The following is a 19,317-nucleotide window of genomic DNA, read 5'->3' as shown; positions in this document are numbered from 1 at the left end:
GCCCCCCTAGTAAAAAAAGGGAAGAAAAAAAAAAAAAAAAGACCGGGGGGGGGGGGGGGGGGTTAAATTAAATAATTACCTTTCCCACAACTTTGTCCCATGGTGCCTTGGCGTAGCCCAAATGTTACTGAGCAGGCTATCCTGCGTTGTGCTGCAGCATCTTCTCACGAGGTTTGGGTTACTCAGCATTCCAAGTGATCATTTCCATGGTAGGATGATACCACCCCCTGAACTTAGGAGGTTGGGGAAAAGAGAGTATATTATTTAACTATTTTTCCCTCCCATTGACCACCAATGTGAAGAGAGTTCTTCCCGCTGACCACCAGTGTAAGGAGAGTTCTTGCCACTGACCACTAATGTGAGGAGACTTCTTCCCACGGACCACCAATGTGAGGACTTCTTCCCGATGACCACCAGTATAAGGAGACTTCTTCCCACTGACCACCAGTGTAAGGAGACTTCTTCCCACTCACCACCAGTATAAGGAGACTTCTTCCCACTGACCACCAGGGTAAGGAGACTTCTTCCCACTGACCACCAGTATAAGGAGACTTCTTCCTGCTGACCACCAGTATAAGGAGACTTCTTCCCGCTGACCACCAGGGTAAGGAGACTTCTTCCCGCCGACCACCAGTGTAAGGAGAGTTCATATCATTAGCCACCAGTGTACTAGGGCTCGTCACTGACCACCAGTGTTAGAGGTCCCTTCTCCCATGACTGTCAATGTTAGGGGGGTCACTTTTCCACTGACCACCAATATGAGGGACCACTTTCGCCGTCTGTGATTCTCTTCTGGCCATTATTCCCTTTTGTTTCATTTCAGTATTATTACAGAAAATAATATAGCAGGACTGGGTGTCAAATACGTTAAGTGTGCCACATTTCTTACTCTTGTATTCTTATATTTGCAAGTTGCTCCTCATTCTAAAGTTTCATGAACTGTATACATCATTATTAGCAGGGGTTCCCTGAGCCCTGATACTGATTTCTAGGGCTCCTGATTTCTAGAGGCTGCTCTAAGATGTTGGTAGAATGAATTGGCTTTGAGAGGTGAAAGAGAAAATGTGTGGGTGATAACAGACTTCTTTGCAAGTCCAAGTTTTCTCTTCGGGCAACAATTTCCTTCATTCTTGTCATAAGGGGTAATTCCTGTGTTTTCTGTTAGGTGTCAGCCTATCCATTGCCAGAACACCGCAGTACCGCGCTCGCCACTCAAGCTGCAATTCTGTATGTGATCCTGTACTTCCACCCATCCACCCTGCACAACCTTCAAGCCAAGATGAGGGAAATAGTGGACAAATATTTTCCAGATAACTGGGTAAGTCACAGTCTCTGTATCCGACACTCTGAACATATGCTTTAAAGCCCAAATCCAGACATTTTTTTCTTTTTTGGGGGCTAAAATGTGGAAGGATTAGAACCTCTGTCATTTATTTATTTATTTTGCTCCCTACTGATCTACCAGGGAGATTTCACCCCATGTTTTCAATGTCATTACAAGTACAGTTCCAGATCCACTTTTTATATCTGTGCTTCCTTTTTTCTAACTTGTTTTTGCAGGTCATCAGTATTTATATGGGGATCACCATAAATCTAATGGAGGCATGGGAGCCTTACAAGGCTGCGAAGACGGCTCTGAACTACACTTTGGATCTGCCCAATATCAAAGAGCAGGTAGGACTGTGGGAGCTGTTTGCATGCTTTATCTAAAGTAGGGTATACACTGTTATTTTTTTTTTCTTTCAACCTGCGGCCTGAACAAATAAAATAGAACGGATTCCTCCATCCACGCTTTTCTCCTCTACGAATCTCCTGATGTGAGTTTTGTATTGTAACAGCGGCGCCAGCATTTATTGTATTTGTTAAATACAAGCAGTGTACTTGACCTGGTATTCACCTCTTCCAGCCCCATGTATGGCATGGCTGGAGTGTGGGAGGAAAAAGAAGCACAAAGAACCAATGACTTCATGTTTTGACAAGAAGCATGCTGATAGGTGGAGAGCACAGAGAAGAGCTAATCACTATGCTTCTTCTCCTTTCACTGTCCAGTCACAGGCTGGGGCAGGTCTAGGATGATCTGGGCTCAGAGGAAGTGGTTAAAAGATCCTGGCCAGCAAACTGAGCACACCTAGCAGCAGAAAAATACATTACTGCAAGGGAAAGCTAAGGATTGAAGCTTAGTGACTCTGCATTCTTGTTTTTGTCAGGCATTGCGCTATGCAGCCATTGTAGAGCGCCTGCACCCGCAGGTCCAGCAGATCCTGAAGGAGGGTTTCCTGAGAGAGGAATTTGTCCTGGATAACATCCCCAAGCTGCTGAACTGCCTGCGTGACTGCAACGTCGCCATCCGGTGGCTGATGCTTCACACTGCAGATTCGGGTAAGTGTTTCAGATTGTTATTAAAGAACATCTGTTGTGGACTCCTTCTGCCTGGTGTTAGTACTCTGGTCTGGCAATAGGTAACTCAATGCAAATGGCTTGTTCTAAATTATTGGTGTAGGCACCTACATTTTCCAGTGTACTGAACAAAAATAGACATACAGGTCACAGATATTTGAAGCGCTTGAAACGGACCAATGCTTTGCTTAATAAGCTTACTGTTTAAAAGGAGATTAAACTTCTCTGTTTTAGTGACGCAGAAGACCTGCGTAAGTGTTATAAAATACAATAGCCCCTTCTGAATACAAGTGCCTGTCTGCGTTGATTATCTGGTCCCAATACCTTGAGCTGCTCACAAAGAACAAGTACTCAGATAAAGACTTCTGGCTCTGGCTTCACTTGCTGCATACTTGTTCCAGAAGAGTAACTTGGAAAGCTTTAAAACCAGATACAGTCAGGCAGCGATCATTTTCAGACATGTGTCTTGTAAGGACCTTGTATTTGTTTGGCAGAAAAGCCTATTTTGTCCGCCCCTTTGATTAAATATACGTTTCTGTTTCAGCCTATGACCCGAACAACAAGCGTCTCCGTCAGGTCAAAGACCAGGTCTTGGCTGAGTCAAAGTACAACTCCAAGGTCTTGTTCCAGCTTCTGCTGGACACAGCTCAGTTTGAATTCATCTTGAAGGAGGTAAGTACATTTGCTGGGTTTATTGTAAACCATGTAAATGTCCCTGCTGCATTGCATTGGATTAAAGCCCAACTTTAAATCAGGCAACTACATGCCAGGTGCATCAAAACCAAAGGTTTGCAAAGTCTTACTGTTCATTGTCTTTGCTAAAGCAGCCATAGAGTAGAGAAGCCTGTCCCCTGTCAGAATGCTGTAGAGAAGGACCCTTGCTCCCTTTGTGTAAGCAGTGGTCTTGCTGCAGAGGTCTGACATGCCCCCTGCTAAGTCAGGCATATAGTTCTGCAATCATGCTTCCTGCTGATTAAAGAGCTGTAGTTTTGACTCGCCTCTACAGAGAGCAAGAGTCCTTCTGTACAGCATACTTTGGCTGCTTTCTAAGGACAATGAACTTTAAGAATTTGCACACCGTTTGTCTTGATGCACCTGGAATATGTTTAGCTGATTTAAACTGAAAGTTCAGTTTTAAAGGCTAAGTCCGTCTTTTGCAAAAAAGTAGTAAAAGCAGCAACATTGATCTCATGATTAATGTGCAATTACTACTTGTTGTAAAACCATTGCACCATTCGTGTGGGGGGCTCTTTGGGGTACACCATATTGCGGTGGTGTGTCTAGTGTTATCTTGCGGGATGATTAACAAATAGGTGCGCTCGGAGTATAATTGTGTTCCAAACAATAAACCGGCTGCAACAATATGTGATTATTTGTAATCGTGTAAAATAGTGCTAATTTTTGTTGCGCTCAGTCAAAGTGTATACAAATAAATAAACGTAATAAGTAAAATTCACCTCATGCTAACAAGCATGATTAAAATCAGCAACTGAAGAATTAAAGTGACAAAATCTGTGCAACAAGCTATAAACTTGAATCTGTGTTCCACCTAAAAACCTCTTTAGATACACATGTATAAATGCAAATGTGCGAATCCACAATTCCACTATAGTTAGTGCATAGTGCTTCAAATCTTATACTCGTGTTAAACATATATGTGGCATGGTAAGTATTAAATATACAAGCAAGGTGACTACAATAACATAATAGCAATATCTCTACTGCTACAATATATCTGTCCGTACACCCACCAGGTGTTTCTTAGAAAGAAAAAGGATGGATTTACTTTCCTTTCATTACATTACAGGCATCCATTTGTCCAAAAAGTCATCTTCAATATGTCCTCATAATGCGCAACGGTTATATCCCAAGTTTATAGCTTGTCGCACAGATTTTTCACTTTAATTCTTCAGTTGCTGATTTTAATCATGCTTATTAGCACGAGGTGAATTTTACTTATTATGTTTATTTATTTGTATACACTTTGAGCGCAACAAAAATTAGCACTAGTGTTATCTTGCGGTCTCTTTTGGGTGGCAATCTGTAACACTGGTTTCCCTGCATCTAGGGCTCCTTGCACTTAATAGATGAAAAGGGCACATCACTCTCCAGGGGACTTGCTGACGTGTTGATACCCGAAACTGTAGAATGAGTGTTGGAAAATACAGCCACGGGATTACTCTGCAGACCTTCTGTACACAATTAGTCCCCGACTACCCCCTGTCACAGTCTTTTTCTGCCATTACAAAAATATTTTCAAAGACCCCAAAATGTGCTGCCAAGTACCCCTGGGGGTACTTGTACCCCAGGTTGGGAACCGTTGGTGTATGCAGCCATGCTTTATGTTCCACATAAATATACACCCTGAGATTAAACTGAAACAGATACTAGAACCAGTGGCCCATACCTCTCCTGTATCTTCTTCATTTATTATGGCTGACTAGGCAATATGTGCAGCTTGTGCTCTGTACACGTCTTCTATAAGCCATTTTGTCTTGGTTTTGAAGCATTTTGGAACAGGTAGGTTTTATTTGAGACATATCTTTTCTCCCTACAGATGTTTAAACAGATGCTGTCTGAGAAACAGGCCAAGTGGGAGAACTATAAGAAGGAAGGTTCAGAGCGTATGATGGAACTGGCTGATGTATTTTCTGGGGTGAAGCCTCTTACCAGAGTGGAGAAGAATGGTAAGACACTGTTAGTACTACTGCAACATTACATGACCTTCATAGTCTGGGACACTATAGAAAGCCCGTCAGCATGTTTGTGAGACAAATCTATTGTCCCAGCCACAACATTTTTTTTCATTTAAAAAGACGCTCTTTTATAACCTGCCAACCCTTTCATAAACATGAACTGTGGCTGCAGTTGATTGACTGCAGTCAGTGTTCAGTCGCAGATTTCCAGCCCGGCTCCTTTGATAAAAGTCAATTGAGTAATCTGCTTTTGTTCAGCTGGCTGGGCCACACACTGTAAGAATTTTGTCCTATTCACAGGAAATTCGTACAGCCCTAAACACTGCCTTCGAACAGGAATGCATGTTAGGAACTCTGATTTAATTCTTAGCACTTAATCCAAGTCTGTGGCGGCCGGGCAACTAGCATTCATAAAATGAAGTCCACAATGGAAGCCTCCGTCAATGTTTTAATACAGGTTTCCTTTCAGGGGAAAAGTCCACCAAAAAGTCAAAATTCCAATCTGATTTTTCAGGTTTGGGAAGACTGCAGCCAGCCACCAGCTCTTAATCATTTTAGAATTTAGATTGGAAAGGGTGATGCTACTGCTCTGCGTAAAGCTGGCTTAAGTTGGTCCCAGCTGGTGGATAAAGCTTGGACCTTGTTGGGCAGCTCACACTGCCAGGGCTTATGGGGAGCCCTGGGACCTTTTGCTGGTGTCAAAACTGATTCTCTCACCCCATACAAGTCACTGGGAATGCAAAAGCAGGTTAATGCAGGTCAGAAGGAGGTCAACTGAAGATCAAATGTTGATGAAAGCTGAATGAGCTCATAAGTGTCTCAAACTGATGTAAAATGCATGTGGAATGCTCCAGAACGCAAGCTGCATTTGCCTATCAACACTAGCCCTTAGCAAGCTGGCAGGATTTTAGACAATAGTATGTTTTGGATGAACTTTCTATTTAATTTAGTTATTGTGGTACAGAAGACAGGGACATGTAATAGTTTACTGCTTAGTTTGATAGTATTCTTATAGTTGTTTTAGAAGTTGTAAGGTGCAGAATACACAAGGTACCACAGAAGACTAGTATGCACCAGTCATGTAGGGGGCAAGGTGGTCATTATAGAGGAGGATCCTCCTTTGCACTGGTAATCATCTTGAGCCATTGCAGATGCCATTGTTGGTTGCATGGGCCTGGGTCAGGTGGTCCTGGTGAAATCACAGCAAGTCATATGTGTGATTCTGGTATTGTCACTGGACGTTCAACTGGAGAGATGGGATGGCAAATGGTGAGATGTGGCATGGAATAGAGACAACATGAGCTGCTATACTTTTCTGGCAGAACATTCTGCAGGTCCCCATTGAGATGGAGGAGAAACGGTGGCCAGGTTGTACATGCATGCAAATCCATGGAAAAATAATTTAGAATATGATTGAGCTGTTTCTCCAATTAATCCTTTTGCAGTCTGCTCGCCATTGCTTATCTGTGACAGCGTTTTCTATTTTAACAGATTGCGTATATTTTATCCTTGCTTAAATGTTCATTGTGTGTGTGTGTGTATATATACACACATATATACACATATATATGACTTTGTTTCTTTCTACAGAGAACCTGCAGGCCTGGTTTCGTGAGATCTCCAAACAAATCCAGTCCCTGAGCTATGATGATTCTACAGCAGCGGGAAGGAAGACTGTTCAGCTCATACAGGCTTTGGAAGAGGTTTCTGTTCCAGCTATTCCTTATTGCATATTCTCTAATCGAGTGGGGACCTATGGGCTGGTTTTTTTTGCAGCCAATGTTTTGCTGCCAGGCAGAATTGTTTATCCAGCTTCAGTAGTTACTGACCTTCAACGGAACCTGTAATCAATCCATGCCAAGCAAAGTAGCACAGCTGCTGTATAACAAGTGTGCTAAGAAGCAGTTTGCTCCTACTTTTACAGTTTCATATACCTCCTACGTTTGCTTCTAGAGACCTTCCATTCCCCAGAATATCCTTTGCCAATACTCATTTTCACAAGCCACATATCCACTAACCTCTTCTGATAAAAAACACAGTTATTGGCAGCAGAATCTGGAACAGAGATGTTGAACCTGAACACCAGGCAAACTGCTAAATATACAGATTATATACGTACTGTATAAGGGAAGTGCTTTACCTGCCAAAGGATTTGCATTATTGTCCATCCAGTCCTGATATTTACACAGCTATACCCCACAGCACAACCCTATCTGGCAGGGGAGAAGACCTCTTACAGGTCTTATCCCTCCCCAGCCTGTGGCTGGACAGTGAAAGGAGAAGCAACAGACTGATGAGCTCATCTCTCTCACTCCACTCTCTCCTCTTATCAGCATTTTTCTTGCACTGCGGCACATCTTATTGGCTCCTTGTGCCGCTTCTCCCTCCCCCAGTGTGAGCATTGCTGTACGGGGACTGTAAGAGGCTGATACCAGGTCAAATTCAGGTGCTTACACTGCTTGCATTTACAAAAATGCATTTAATGGCGCATTAATGAATTCATGGCTTAATGTCTGTCTTTTATAACAGCCTGGAGTTCAGCTTTAAGTGGGGGTCACATGCATGCTGTCTAGGAGTAGTGATGAGCCTGGGCTTGGTGCAAACCCAGTTCAACTGAGTTTACTCAAGCTTGCTTAAAACTGTGAATATCGCATCCCCATCACAGCCCAGTCAGTTGCAGCAGACACATTTCCCATCTAACAGCTATATGTCCTATAGGGGAAGGGAATGCCACCACTGCAACTGCAGCCACTGATTGGGTCAGGAGGGAGGAGTGCTGGTCACAGTTTTGAGCGAAATGGGTTTGCAGCAAGCCCAGACTCATCATTATTAAAGGAGAACTATGGGGTCAGTGTTTTTCCCCATAGTTCTCCTTAAGGTAACGGGAGGACACAAACTAGCGTCCTCCCGTTACCCTAAGCTCAGTATACCGCGAGCTACAGCTCGCGGTATACTGAGACGCCGGAGCGGATCCCGACCTGGACGTCGGGATACGCCCAGCTGCGTGAGTGACAGCTGGCTCTGCCTATCTAGAGGCAGAGCCAGCTGTACCCGCCCCCTCCCCCGTCCGTTCTGCCAGTCAGCGCTGGCAGATCGGAGCGGGGAGAGGGGAATCCAGCCCCTCCCCCTGTCACGGCAGAGAGCTGTGACAGGATCGAGAGGTGAGCGAACCCGGTATGTGTTCGCTCACCTCCCGATCTACTGAGCCGACCTGTGACAGTCTCATTGTCACAGGTCGGCTAGAACTATGAGGTGAGTGGAAATCACTCATGTCATAGTTCTCCTTTTAAGGAGTGATAAGCCAATTAGTAGATCCACCTGAACATAGACTGCACTCTTTGGCAATGCACACATCCCCCACCCCATGTTGCAGGGCTGGCGCCTCTAGCAGGTAAATATTGATCAGGTGTTTTTTGTTAAATTGATTTTATAGATCTGACTAAAATAGGATTTACATACAATATCTTTTACAGCGGCTTTAATTAGGAAAATGTGTTTGGCTTGCCAGTAACACTTTAACACACACACACTGTAGTCTGGATTCTCTTTTCCCTGACCTTTATATTGGCTTCTATTGTAGCTATTAATTATATGCTTGAATATTATTATAACACCAGACAAACGTTCAGCATGTTTAAAGTTCCAGAACATTTTGGGCCTGCTTCCCAATTTCCCACAAGGTTCTGTATCTTTGGGTCCCAGACACAAACTGGCCATTGCATGCAATGACCAGGGGACACCACCACCCATCTCCTTCCCTCACTTCCAGGATTTATTTTTCATTTCTTGTAAAAGATAGATTTTGCTGCAGCTCACAATAAAGGTAGTAGCTTCAATTTCACCGGTACATTAAAAAACAGCTGAAATTCAGCCAATGTATGGGCATCTTAAGTGATATATGATATCAGTTTAGTGTTAAAGCTTTTATTAAAATCTCTCTCTGTAGGTCCAGGAGTTTCACCAGCTGGAGAGTAACCTTCAGATTTGCCAGTTCCTTGCTGACACCAGGAAATTCCTACATCAGATGATTCGCACCATTAACATCAAAGAGGAAGTGCTCATCACTATGCAGATTGTGGGGGACCTGTCCTATGCCTGGCAGCTGATTGACAGGTGAGTGCTCTTTTAAAGTTGAACTCTGGCTTTCCCTTCAGTCTTGCACAGTTGTACCGGCTCCTCTTCTGGACTGAAAATGTTTTCTCTGATTTCACTACACACTCTGAGCTTCTCACAATTTGCATTAGAAGCTGCAGCAAGTCTGATAGAGCCCACCTAATTTCCTAGCATCATCTAGCGTTTTCCTCCTCAGCCTGACTGTCCCTAGCCCATCCCTTTCATTCATTGGTTCCAATTCTGTCAATTATTAAGGCTCGGCATCACATGTGAGCAGTACAAAAGGAGGTCTGTATGCAAATGCAGTCTGCCTTTGAAAGCCCACTTGCTCAGACTGATATCTGCCCATTAAGGCATTTTCATATTTGCATAACTTCTCCTAAAGGTGCCCATACACCTTACGATTATCGGACGATAATCGTATGCGATCGACTTTTCGTCCGATAATCGTATGTGTGCATTGCAGTGTCCGACCGACAATACTGTACAATCGTACGACTTTTGACGGTCAAGCATGTTTGAAAACTTTGCTAGATCGTACGATTGTCGTAAGGTTGCTGGCGTTTCCGTCCGTCAAAAGTCGTACGATGTACACTGCGCTTGCGCTAACGAAAATACGGCAAATCAATTACCGCATTTCGTCCAGGTGCTTTTGGTTAATTACGGCTAAATGATTCTTGCGATCATCGGGGCAGGATGGGGCTGTCGTACGAAAATCGTACGACTATTCGATCATCGGACGAAAAGTTTCGTCCGATAATCGTAAGGTGTATGGGCACCTTAAGAACCAGCTCACTGCTTGCATCAGGGCTGAGCGCTCTTGAGAGGAGTATTGAGGTACAGTGCTGTGATATTTTCAGGAAGCTATGAACAGCCATAATCTGCTATACATAGCACAGAGACCCATTTTTTATTTAATTGTGCCTAAATTAAGATACTGTATGTAATGACATTTCATTAGCATGGTGATGTAGTGGGAGAGAGGAACCCGGGAAGGCAAAATATAAGCAGATTAAGCTTTAAGGTGGCCAAGCACTCTACAACCCTCGCAAGACTTTTGTCTTGCGAGGGTTGTAAAGTACTTAAAAAAACGTACGATCTGCCCATCTTGGACAGGCAGATCGTACTTGCGATCATCGCAAGCCCGCCCCCCTGAGGGGCGGGCTTCCGATGACTGCAATGCTGAACGGCGTGCGCACAACGGCCCGTTTGGCAGTGGTCTCTCGATCATGTTAAAAACCAGCCAAAAATCGTACGATTATCGGCTGGTTTTCCAACATGCTCGATCTATAAAAGTCGTGCAACCGTACATTAGAAACGGTCGCACGCCTTCCATACACTGCACGATTCTCGTACGATTGCGGGATTTCCCGCGATTCTCGTACGAGAATCGTGCAGTGTATGGGCACCTATACACATGTATACAAATATCTGTATCTGGCTTCTTCCAGGTTAGGTACTCACTAGCTTGGATCAAGCAAGCATGCTCATAAACAATTTAATAATGTCCGCTCCCTTATTTACTGTATATTATCTAAATGTATGTCTAGCACATATATATATATAGTTTTTAACATTTAGTTTTTTTCCTTTAGTTTCACATCCATTATGCAGGAAAGTATAAGAGCCAATCCATCCATGGTGACCAAACTGAGAGCCACTTTCCTGAAGGCAAGTCACCTTTATATCTAATATCTTCTATGGTGTTTCTATTCGATGCACAGCTGCAGCCAAAACATCATTATACATTTGGATGATGTTGAGAATGGATAGAACTTGTCTAAGGCTGGGTTCACACCTAGGCGTATCGAATATGCTCGTTTTGTGACGCGCGTTTTTACCGCGATTCACGGTAAAAAAAAAGCGCGACAAACGCGCGTTTCCGAGGGCTACTTGGCTGTATCCCAATGGAAACGCGCAACAAAAACGCCCCAAAGAAGCTCCTGTACTTCTTTGGGCGTAGGACGTTTTGTAGCGTGTTCATACGGCCTGTAATACGCCCAGGAGTGAACCATACCCATAGGAAATAATGGGATTTCGGTGTTTGAGCGTTTTGCAGAGCGTTCGAACGCGCTACAAAACGCCCAGGTGTGAACCGGGCCTAAGAGTCCCCCCCCTTTGCCTAGTGACAGGAGGTCAGAGGGACAGAATATGATCAGAAATGGCAACAAAACTGTTGGAGCCAGGAAGGCTAAGAAATTGAGTCTGGCTTATATTGCTTCCATATCTAGTTGTGGCAGTGACATCCATTCCCCTGAGACTGGAAGTGAAGGTAAATTCTAAATGGAAAATATGTAATTATTACCCCATTGTATAAAAAAAAAAATATTTGGATGAAGTTGGGCTTTAAAGTGATCCAGTACTGCCAAAAATGAGATACATCACAGTTTGTCCAAACAGCAGGCGCCACAAGCTACCTGGCTATACATTTTTTTGGTAATAGCTGGTCTCCAGCACCTACCCCCCACCCCCCAGAACCCAGCCACATGCAATCATGCAATCCTAAAGGCTCCAACTTCACTTTTTAGCTTTTCGCATTGCTCTAGCCCCCCTCAGCTGTCCGACAACCAAATTCGGCATGACTTTACTAGCTTCAGAGACTCCGCACTGGGTTGTGAGATACATAAAGGTGCCCATGTTCTATCAAAGATTGTGACTGGGTTGGAATGTGTGACCAGTCACGTGGTCACACATTTCATTTTAACATAGTCACGCTCACTTTTTCGGCGGCGGAATATGTAACCGGCAAAATGTGAATTCCAACGCTTTCTCAGCTGTTCCAGGGCAGATCAGCATTACAGATTGTATGTGCAGGAGAACCGATCTGCCTTGGAACAGCTGATCGGTCCTGAAATGTCACTTCTATTCGACTTTGTGACTGCGATCTCACATGCCACAAAGTCAAAGAGAAGTGACATTTCAGGACCTATCAGCTGTTCCAGGGCAGATCGGTTCTCCTGCACATACTATCTGTGATGCCAATCTGCCCTGGAACAGCTGAAATTCTTCACTTTTTGTGGGTCACACATTCCACCGCCGAAAAACCTGAGCGGGATTAGGTTAAAATGTGTGACCACGTCACCAATCACACATTCAAATGCAGTCACAGACTTTTATAGAACACCCATCCGCCTTACAATTAACGTTTGTTTTCTTTCGTCCCGTCATCGAGTCGCGGTCCGTGTTCCACTCGAATACCCCATCATGCACAGACCAATGTGGATTTCAATTATTGTTCATTATCAATACTAACTGTATTAAATCGAACGATAATCGTAAGGTGTACGAGCACCTGTTAGTCGGATCAACGTTGATAAAAAGTTCTATAGGATGTGTGCCCTGGGGCATGGGAGGGAGTAAGGATGCTTCCTGGCACATGGGGAAAGTTTTAATTCCACATATAAGTACTGTGGGAACATGTGATGGCAGTTACTTTGTTGCCAACACAAATGAGTCTGAATTCATGTAGATAGAAGTCCTGCCACAGCTTTTTTTTGCCACAGCTTTTTTTTTTCAGTTTTGGGTAGAATAGGGAAGAACCTTCATTGGGGTTTGTGCTGCTGAGTCCCCACTGGGGAGATTTCCCTCACTTCCTGCCCCAGGTGGCTTCACTCAGCAGAATAGCAAATGTCTATATGCACACTAGCATCAGCTTCACATCATTGCTTTGATGGTTTTCTGATAGAGACAACATTGGACCATGCGTGCACAATGTATGTCCGCATGGCCACTTGTAGTCTCCACTAGAAACAGAAAAACAAAAGGGCGTAACACTAGGTCAGCTGACTGACCGGGTCAGACAAAACAGGGAAGGTGACCGACCCGGTCAGTCAGCTGACCTAGTGTTGCGCCCTTTTGTTTTTCTGTTTCTGGTTTGCATATCCACAGGCACTCCTCCTGGGTTTCAGAGCTGCATACTAGTTAGGGTCACATTATCTACCCCCTCAAGATCATTGCAAGAGCGCTGTTTGTACGATTTGTGTTTTTGTAGTCTCCACTAGTAGCTTGTGTGGCAGGGTGACACCACAGGAACACAAATGGGAGACAGTTGTCACCCTATAACAGGAAGTGCTTGAAAAAGGACCTTCATGGTAGCATCACCAGGTAATTTGTAAGGCTAGCTGCTGATTAAAAAAAAGTTTGAAACAGCTTTTGAGGTTACATTAAAGGAGAACCATGAGGCGAGTGATTTACACTCTTTCACATAGTTAAAGCCGACGTGTGACATTGAAAATGTCACGTTCTTTAGATAGGCAGAGCCCGCTGTCAATCAGCCAGCTGGGTTGATCTTGCCAGTATTGTCGGGATCCGTCCTGGCTGCGGCGCTCTCAGTATAGAGCGAGCTATAGCCTGCGATATACTGAGCTTTGGGTCACGGGAGGAGGCTACTATATGTCCTCCCGTGACCCTAAAGAGAACTATGGGATAAAAAGGTTACCCCGTAATTCTCTTTTAACAAGTTGAGGCTTTCATTGAGACTTTAGTAATTGGGTTTAGATCTACTTTAATCTGTCAGGGATGTATCATAGCTTCAGCCATAGAGACATTAGCTTCACAATACGCACTGTGCAGAGACAAATGGCTTCACATTATTGTCTTTGAGTGTGATAAACCCTTCTCTCTCTCTTACAGCTGGCTTCAGCCCTTGACTTGCCATTGCTTCGTATCAACCAGGCAAACAGCTCCGATCTTCTCAGTGTTTCCCAGTACTACTCTGGGGAGTTGGTGTCCTATGTCAGGAAGGTGAGCTACACACGTGTCTTTTCATATCCATTTCATGAGCAATTCATGTGCAACTTTGCGTTGGAAGATCAGCTGCCATTGTACAAAGATTTTAGTCTACGCCAGAAACTGGGCTGTTGAATTTTTCATGAGATCTGCTAAATATTGCAGGAAATCATTGTGCCATATAATAGATATTGACGAAACACACATATGTAAACAAAGTCACAATAGCGCCCAGTTCGTATGTCTACTTTAAGCAGAACTCCGGGTAAAATTTTTGTGCCACTGCAACTTAACCACTGCAAGGGTGCTACATTGCTATACTCTGCGTACTCTGTGTGTCGCATTTGGAAGTCATCCTTAAAGCCGAACTCCGGGTAAATTTTTTCTTAACCATTGCAGTGGGGTTTCCCCTGCAGTGCAAGAGTTAAGTGCTCGTTTTTCGCTTGGCCTGAAAAATAAAAATGTTATACTAGCCTGGTCCTCAGTCGGCTTACTCTTAGACTGTTCCGCTGCAGCAGTGTAAGGTCCGGTTCATCACGTTCTATACTCTGTGTATAGGACGTGAGGATGCCGAGGGACATACCATGCAGGGGGTAGTCCAACTGCAAGGGTTAAGAAAAAAATTACCCAGAGTTTCTGCTTTAAGGATGCCTTCAAAATGCGATACACACTGCAGAGTACACTGGCGATGTACTCACCATTGCCAAGCAATGAAAGCGTCAGGTGCCGCCCCCAGTGCGCAGTGATCAGTGCCGCACATGTGTTGCAATGTACCTCACTGTTGCATGCACACCTGCAGTCAATAACCTTCACTCCCATCTGTTTGTTGCTAGTGTACTCTGCCATGGCACCCTTGGGGCCCGTTCACACCACAAACAGTGCATGCCAGAGCTGTCAGCCTCATGGCTGCAGTGCCATTGACTTCAATGCACCGCCCTGCCCCTGAACGCAGAGAGCCGCTCGGGTTGGGATACAGTGCGTTCCTGAGGCTGACCGATCTTGAACGCGCTGTTTGCTGTGTGAATGGCCCTTAAGGGGACATACATGAGGTTTGCACTATCGTTATTTTGTTCAAACCTTGGTGTTTTGTCGATATCTTTATGATATGGCACAATGATTTTCTGCAATATTTACATGAATTTTGGTGGGATTATGACATCATAGTGACGTTTTTGGAATGGGGGAGTCTGATTGCTAATGGTTACTGAGCTCTACCAATGTTATGTTAACTTATGTGTTGATTATCACTGAGTCTCCCTGAGGAAGAGGACCCTGTGAAGCGATGGAACTATGGCATTTTGACCTTATGTCACATTTTGATCGTTATAAATTTTGAAAATTCATGAATGGAGTTCTGGTGACTTTTTACTCCTATTTCTGCATGGCACTATACATTGCAGTCACTGCAGGCACCTTTTTGGATTATATCTGGTTGTGCACTGTCATGACTGCGCAGCTCTACTCAAGATTTTCTTCACAGAGCTGATAATAGTTCAATTCAATAGGTTAAAAAAAAAACCCTCTTTGTAACCCTCCGCTCCACAGGAAAGCACCGTGCTATTTATCTGGCGGGTTTAGTGGTGCTGGTCTGTAAACTTTTTAAAAATGTGCTGTCAGGCCAAATAAAATGGGATCACTGGACACTGGAGTGCCCAGATCTTAGCATCGGATTAACATTTTCTTTTCAATTTTTACAAAAGGTTCTACAGATCATTCCAGAGAGCATGTTTACCTCTCTGGCTAAAATCATCAAGCTGCAGACACACGATATTATGGAAGTTCCAACACGCCTGGACAAGGACAAGCTAAGAGATTACGCCCAGCTTGGAGCCAGATATGAGGTGAGAGCCAAGTTCTGCGAGAATACAGTTCATCACAAGCCTAAAAAGAAAGTGTGGCAACTTACAGCAACCAATCACAATTCATCCTTCACTGATTTTATGGTTTCTATGGGTTAAAGCGCTTGATCACAGAGCTCTGCACGGCTATAATGAATGAGCCCAACTGTCAGTCTTAGCTGCACATTGCTCAGACCTTTATTGTTCATTAGTCTGATCATTCCAGCAATCTGCTGCACTGTACTGTAATCCTTTGTTTACTCCTTAGGTAGCCAGGCTGACCCATGCTATATCCATATTTACCGAGGGCATTCTAATGATGAAGACTACTCTGGTTGGAATAATTAAGGTTAGTACTCTCAGTGATTTCAGCTCTCATTTTTTAAATTTATTCTTTAAGTGAACCAATCAAGAATAGACATTTGTAAGAACCCGACTCTGTACTTTTAGTTTAGGTTATTATAGTAGTTCTGCCTTGCCATTCAGGGATGGCTGTATGTGCGGTTATTAACCTGCATTCTTTCCCTGTCAGAGGAGGAATGCCATCCCAGTGTCAGACTATTAATCCCCTACCAAGTCTGGCCTTTCTTTTGTCTGAGCACAGGGCTGATAACAGACACTCTTTCTAGGCTGCTGGATGTGGGCAAAACCATTGATTAACAAAGCTGTCATTTGTTTTAATTAACTCCAACTATACGACAGTTTTTTTTATTGTCTGTGATCAGCCCTGAGCTCAGAGAGGAGGTATTGATGGCCTTACAGACATTTCTGCTCTGAAAGGAAGGCAATACAAGTAAGTAATAAAAAATAACCTCAAGTAATCCTATAAGCAACCAAGTCACTAAACAATTGTAACTTAAAAGAGAACTATGGGGTAAGTGTTTTCCCCCATAGTTCTCTTTAGGGTCACGGGAGGACATATACTAGCATCCTCCTGTGACCCAAAGCTCAGTATATAGCGAGCTATTGCCCGCGAAATACTGAGAGCGCCGCAGCTGGGATGGATCCTGAAAATAATGTTGAGATTCACCCAGCTGGCTGATTGGCAGTGGGCTCTGCCTATCTAGAGGCAGAGCCAACAGTGCCCGCGCCCCTCCCCGTCCACTCCTCCAGTCAGTGCTGGAGAATCGGAGAGGAGGGGGGAATCCCTGTGGGGAGCAGTGACTGACAGTCACCGCTCACTGCAGGGAGACGATCGGGAAGTGAGCGGATCGGTGCATGTTTCTACTCGCTTCCCAATCAATGGAGCCGACCTGTGACAGCTTCTTTGTCATAGGTCGGCTCTAACTATGAGGATGAGAGGAAAACACTCACCTTATAGATTTCCTTTTAAGCAAAAGTAAAACCACAGGTAGTTAAATGTCCTACTGCCTGTGCCAGAGCGCCCTCAAAGTCTGCTGGAAAAGTGACACTTCCAGTAGTATGGATGTCCTGAGTCCTCTGCAGCTCTCACTGGTCCTTTACTCTGATCCTCACGTTATTGCTTTCCCCTGTAACGATACAGAGGTCAACAGGAGAATCCGGTGAGAGCTGCGAGGGGACCCAGGAAGTTGACCCTTGTTGTCAGGACATTAAGTGATTGGATTTCTTTCCGAGTGCACACACAGGCAAAACAAAAGCAAAAACATTTATTTTTAGTAGATGAGAAAAAAGTTAAAGCTGAAAATTATTTTTTCGCCTGAGTTTCATAGCTGACCTGTTTTTGTTCCCAGGTGGATCCAAAGCAGCTATTAGAAGATGGCATACGGAAGGAGCTCGTTAAGAGAGTGGCGCTGGCTTTACATAAGGGACTCATCTTTAACTCAAGAGCAAAGGTATCATCCGCATGAGTTAATCGTGTATGAGTGTACATTTGTAGAAGTGTGTCTACTCCGAACTGCAGCCTACGTCATTATTATCTACAGACTCTGGGAAACACTTTGTTACACCAAACGTTGTCTGTGCTTGGTGGCTACTTTTCCTTACTTGTCTTTTACAAGTGATGAAACTCCAGCCTACTTCTGTTCTGTGGATACTAAGCTAGGCTACACCAGTGATTTTAAAGCCCAACTGAACTGTTGGTGTAAATCAGGTTCAAGTAAAAGGTGTGAAAAGTCTTAAAGTATGTTTTCTAGAAAGCAGCCACAGCCAACGTAGAAAAGCCTGACCCCTGCCAGCATGCTGAAGAGAAGGATCCTTGCTCTGTGCGGGAGAACAGTGGTTTCTCTGCAGATATCCAGCACACTCTCTACTTAGTCCAACCTTTTAACTCTGCAATCAACAAAGCTCATGCTCCCTGATGACTGGAGAGAGCTAGTTCTGACCTAGCAGGGGATGTGTTGGATCTGCGCAGAGAGATCACTGCTTTCACACACGGAGCAAGCATCCTGGCAGTTGACAGCCTTCTCTACTGAGGATGCGGCTGCCTAACAACGAGAACAAACTATAATGCTCTTCATTTGGTTTTGATGCACTTAGAATGTATGTAGCAGATTAAGGGCCGGTTCACACCACAAAGAGTGCATTCCAGAGCATTCGGCCTCTGGAAAGCAACCCGGCCGGCTCCCTGCCTTCAGGGGCGGGAGAGGGCGTGGCGGTGCATTGAAGTCACTGCAGCCACACACCCCCGTCTGCAGTGCGATCGCCCACACCCGAACGCATGGCACAGCGTTCGGGTGAGCCTGCGTTCTAATCCAGTGTGATCTGAAGAAATGCTGCATTTATAACTTTAATGCACCGGCCCGCCTCTGAACACAGGGAGCTGGCCAGGTTGCGTTTCCAGTGCGTCCCAGGGGCCAAACGCTCTGGAACGCACTCTTTGTGGTGTGAACTGGCCCTTAAAGTTCAGTTGGGCTTCAATGAAAAATGGGAGAGTTGGCTTGCTGAATTCATTTGAGTGTTGCATGAAGAAATTCTGCACTTGTCAGGCATCTTCCAAGTGTGCAACACCGCGTGACAAAGTATCTCACTGAAGATTAAACTTTCGTCACAGTAAAACTAAGAACATTGCAGGGAATGCCTGACATTTTGCCTCAAGCTATGTGCAGTTGTCTGTGATAAGTAGTGAGCTAAATACATGAGTAGGGGGATGATCAGTCCATAAACTCCGGTTCTCACATTACTGTTGTCATATTTTGAAAAAGAAAACTGTAAAGTTAAAATGTAAAGTTAGAATTGGAAATGAGCCCCCGAGGTGTGTACAGGAAGCACAACCTACCTGCACAGGGCTACAATTTTATTGCTGCTTTACACCAGTCCATCTCACCTTCTGGGGAAAAAAGGAGCTGATGACATCACACTGAATAAAAGTATTAACTACTCCACAAATAAGGCATTTAAAAATAAATAAGCATTTGTATTGTGTATGGGAAAGGAAGTTGAGAATCAAAAGTGGCTAGGATCCCAGAGGTCAGCTTTAATAATGTATAGCTGTTTGCAGATGGAATTGGTTAATTTTAGAAACATTAAGTGTATCTAAAGCCAAAATGTTTCTCTTTTTGTTGAGTTTGGTTAAAGTAAGAAATGTTGTTTTTTTTTTGGGGGGGGGGGGGGGTGAAATGGGCATG

General features: G+C 44.2%; 1 protein-coding gene across 1 annotated transcript in view; it reads left to right on the top strand.

The window, feature by feature from the left end:
* Positions 1 to 19,317, top strand: part of KIAA0196 (KIAA0196 ortholog) — a 43,392-nt gene that overhangs the window by 6,476 nt on the left and 17,599 nt on the right. The window contains exons 7-18 of the mRNA XM_018559465.1: positions 1,166 to 1,318; positions 1,561 to 1,674; positions 2,208 to 2,379; positions 2,942 to 3,069; positions 4,955 to 5,084; positions 6,684 to 6,796; positions 9,040 to 9,206; positions 10,802 to 10,877; positions 13,839 to 13,949; positions 15,635 to 15,775; positions 16,041 to 16,121; positions 17,485 to 17,586. Of these exons, the coding sequence (XP_018414967.1) occupies positions 1,166 to 1,318; positions 1,561 to 1,674; positions 2,208 to 2,379; positions 2,942 to 3,069; positions 4,955 to 5,084; positions 6,684 to 6,796; positions 9,040 to 9,206; positions 10,802 to 10,877; positions 13,839 to 13,949; positions 15,635 to 15,775; positions 16,041 to 16,121; positions 17,485 to 17,586 (1,488 nt within the window). The remainder of the gene's footprint in view (positions 1 to 1,165; positions 1,319 to 1,560; positions 1,675 to 2,207; positions 2,380 to 2,941; positions 3,070 to 4,954; positions 5,085 to 6,683; positions 6,797 to 9,039; positions 9,207 to 10,801; positions 10,878 to 13,838; positions 13,950 to 15,634; positions 15,776 to 16,040; positions 16,122 to 17,484; positions 17,587 to 19,317) is intronic.

This window comes from Nanorana parkeri, unplaced genomic scaffold, assembly GCF_000935625.1.
Source record: "Nanorana parkeri isolate BGI_ZX_2015 unplaced genomic scaffold, ASM93562v1 scaffold397, whole genome shotgun sequence".
Classification (NCBI taxonomy): domain Eukaryota; kingdom Metazoa; phylum Chordata; class Amphibia; order Anura; family Dicroglossidae; genus Nanorana; species Nanorana parkeri.
The sequence above is the reverse complement of the archived record's forward strand: the minus strand, read 5'-3'. Positions and strand labels throughout refer to the sequence as shown.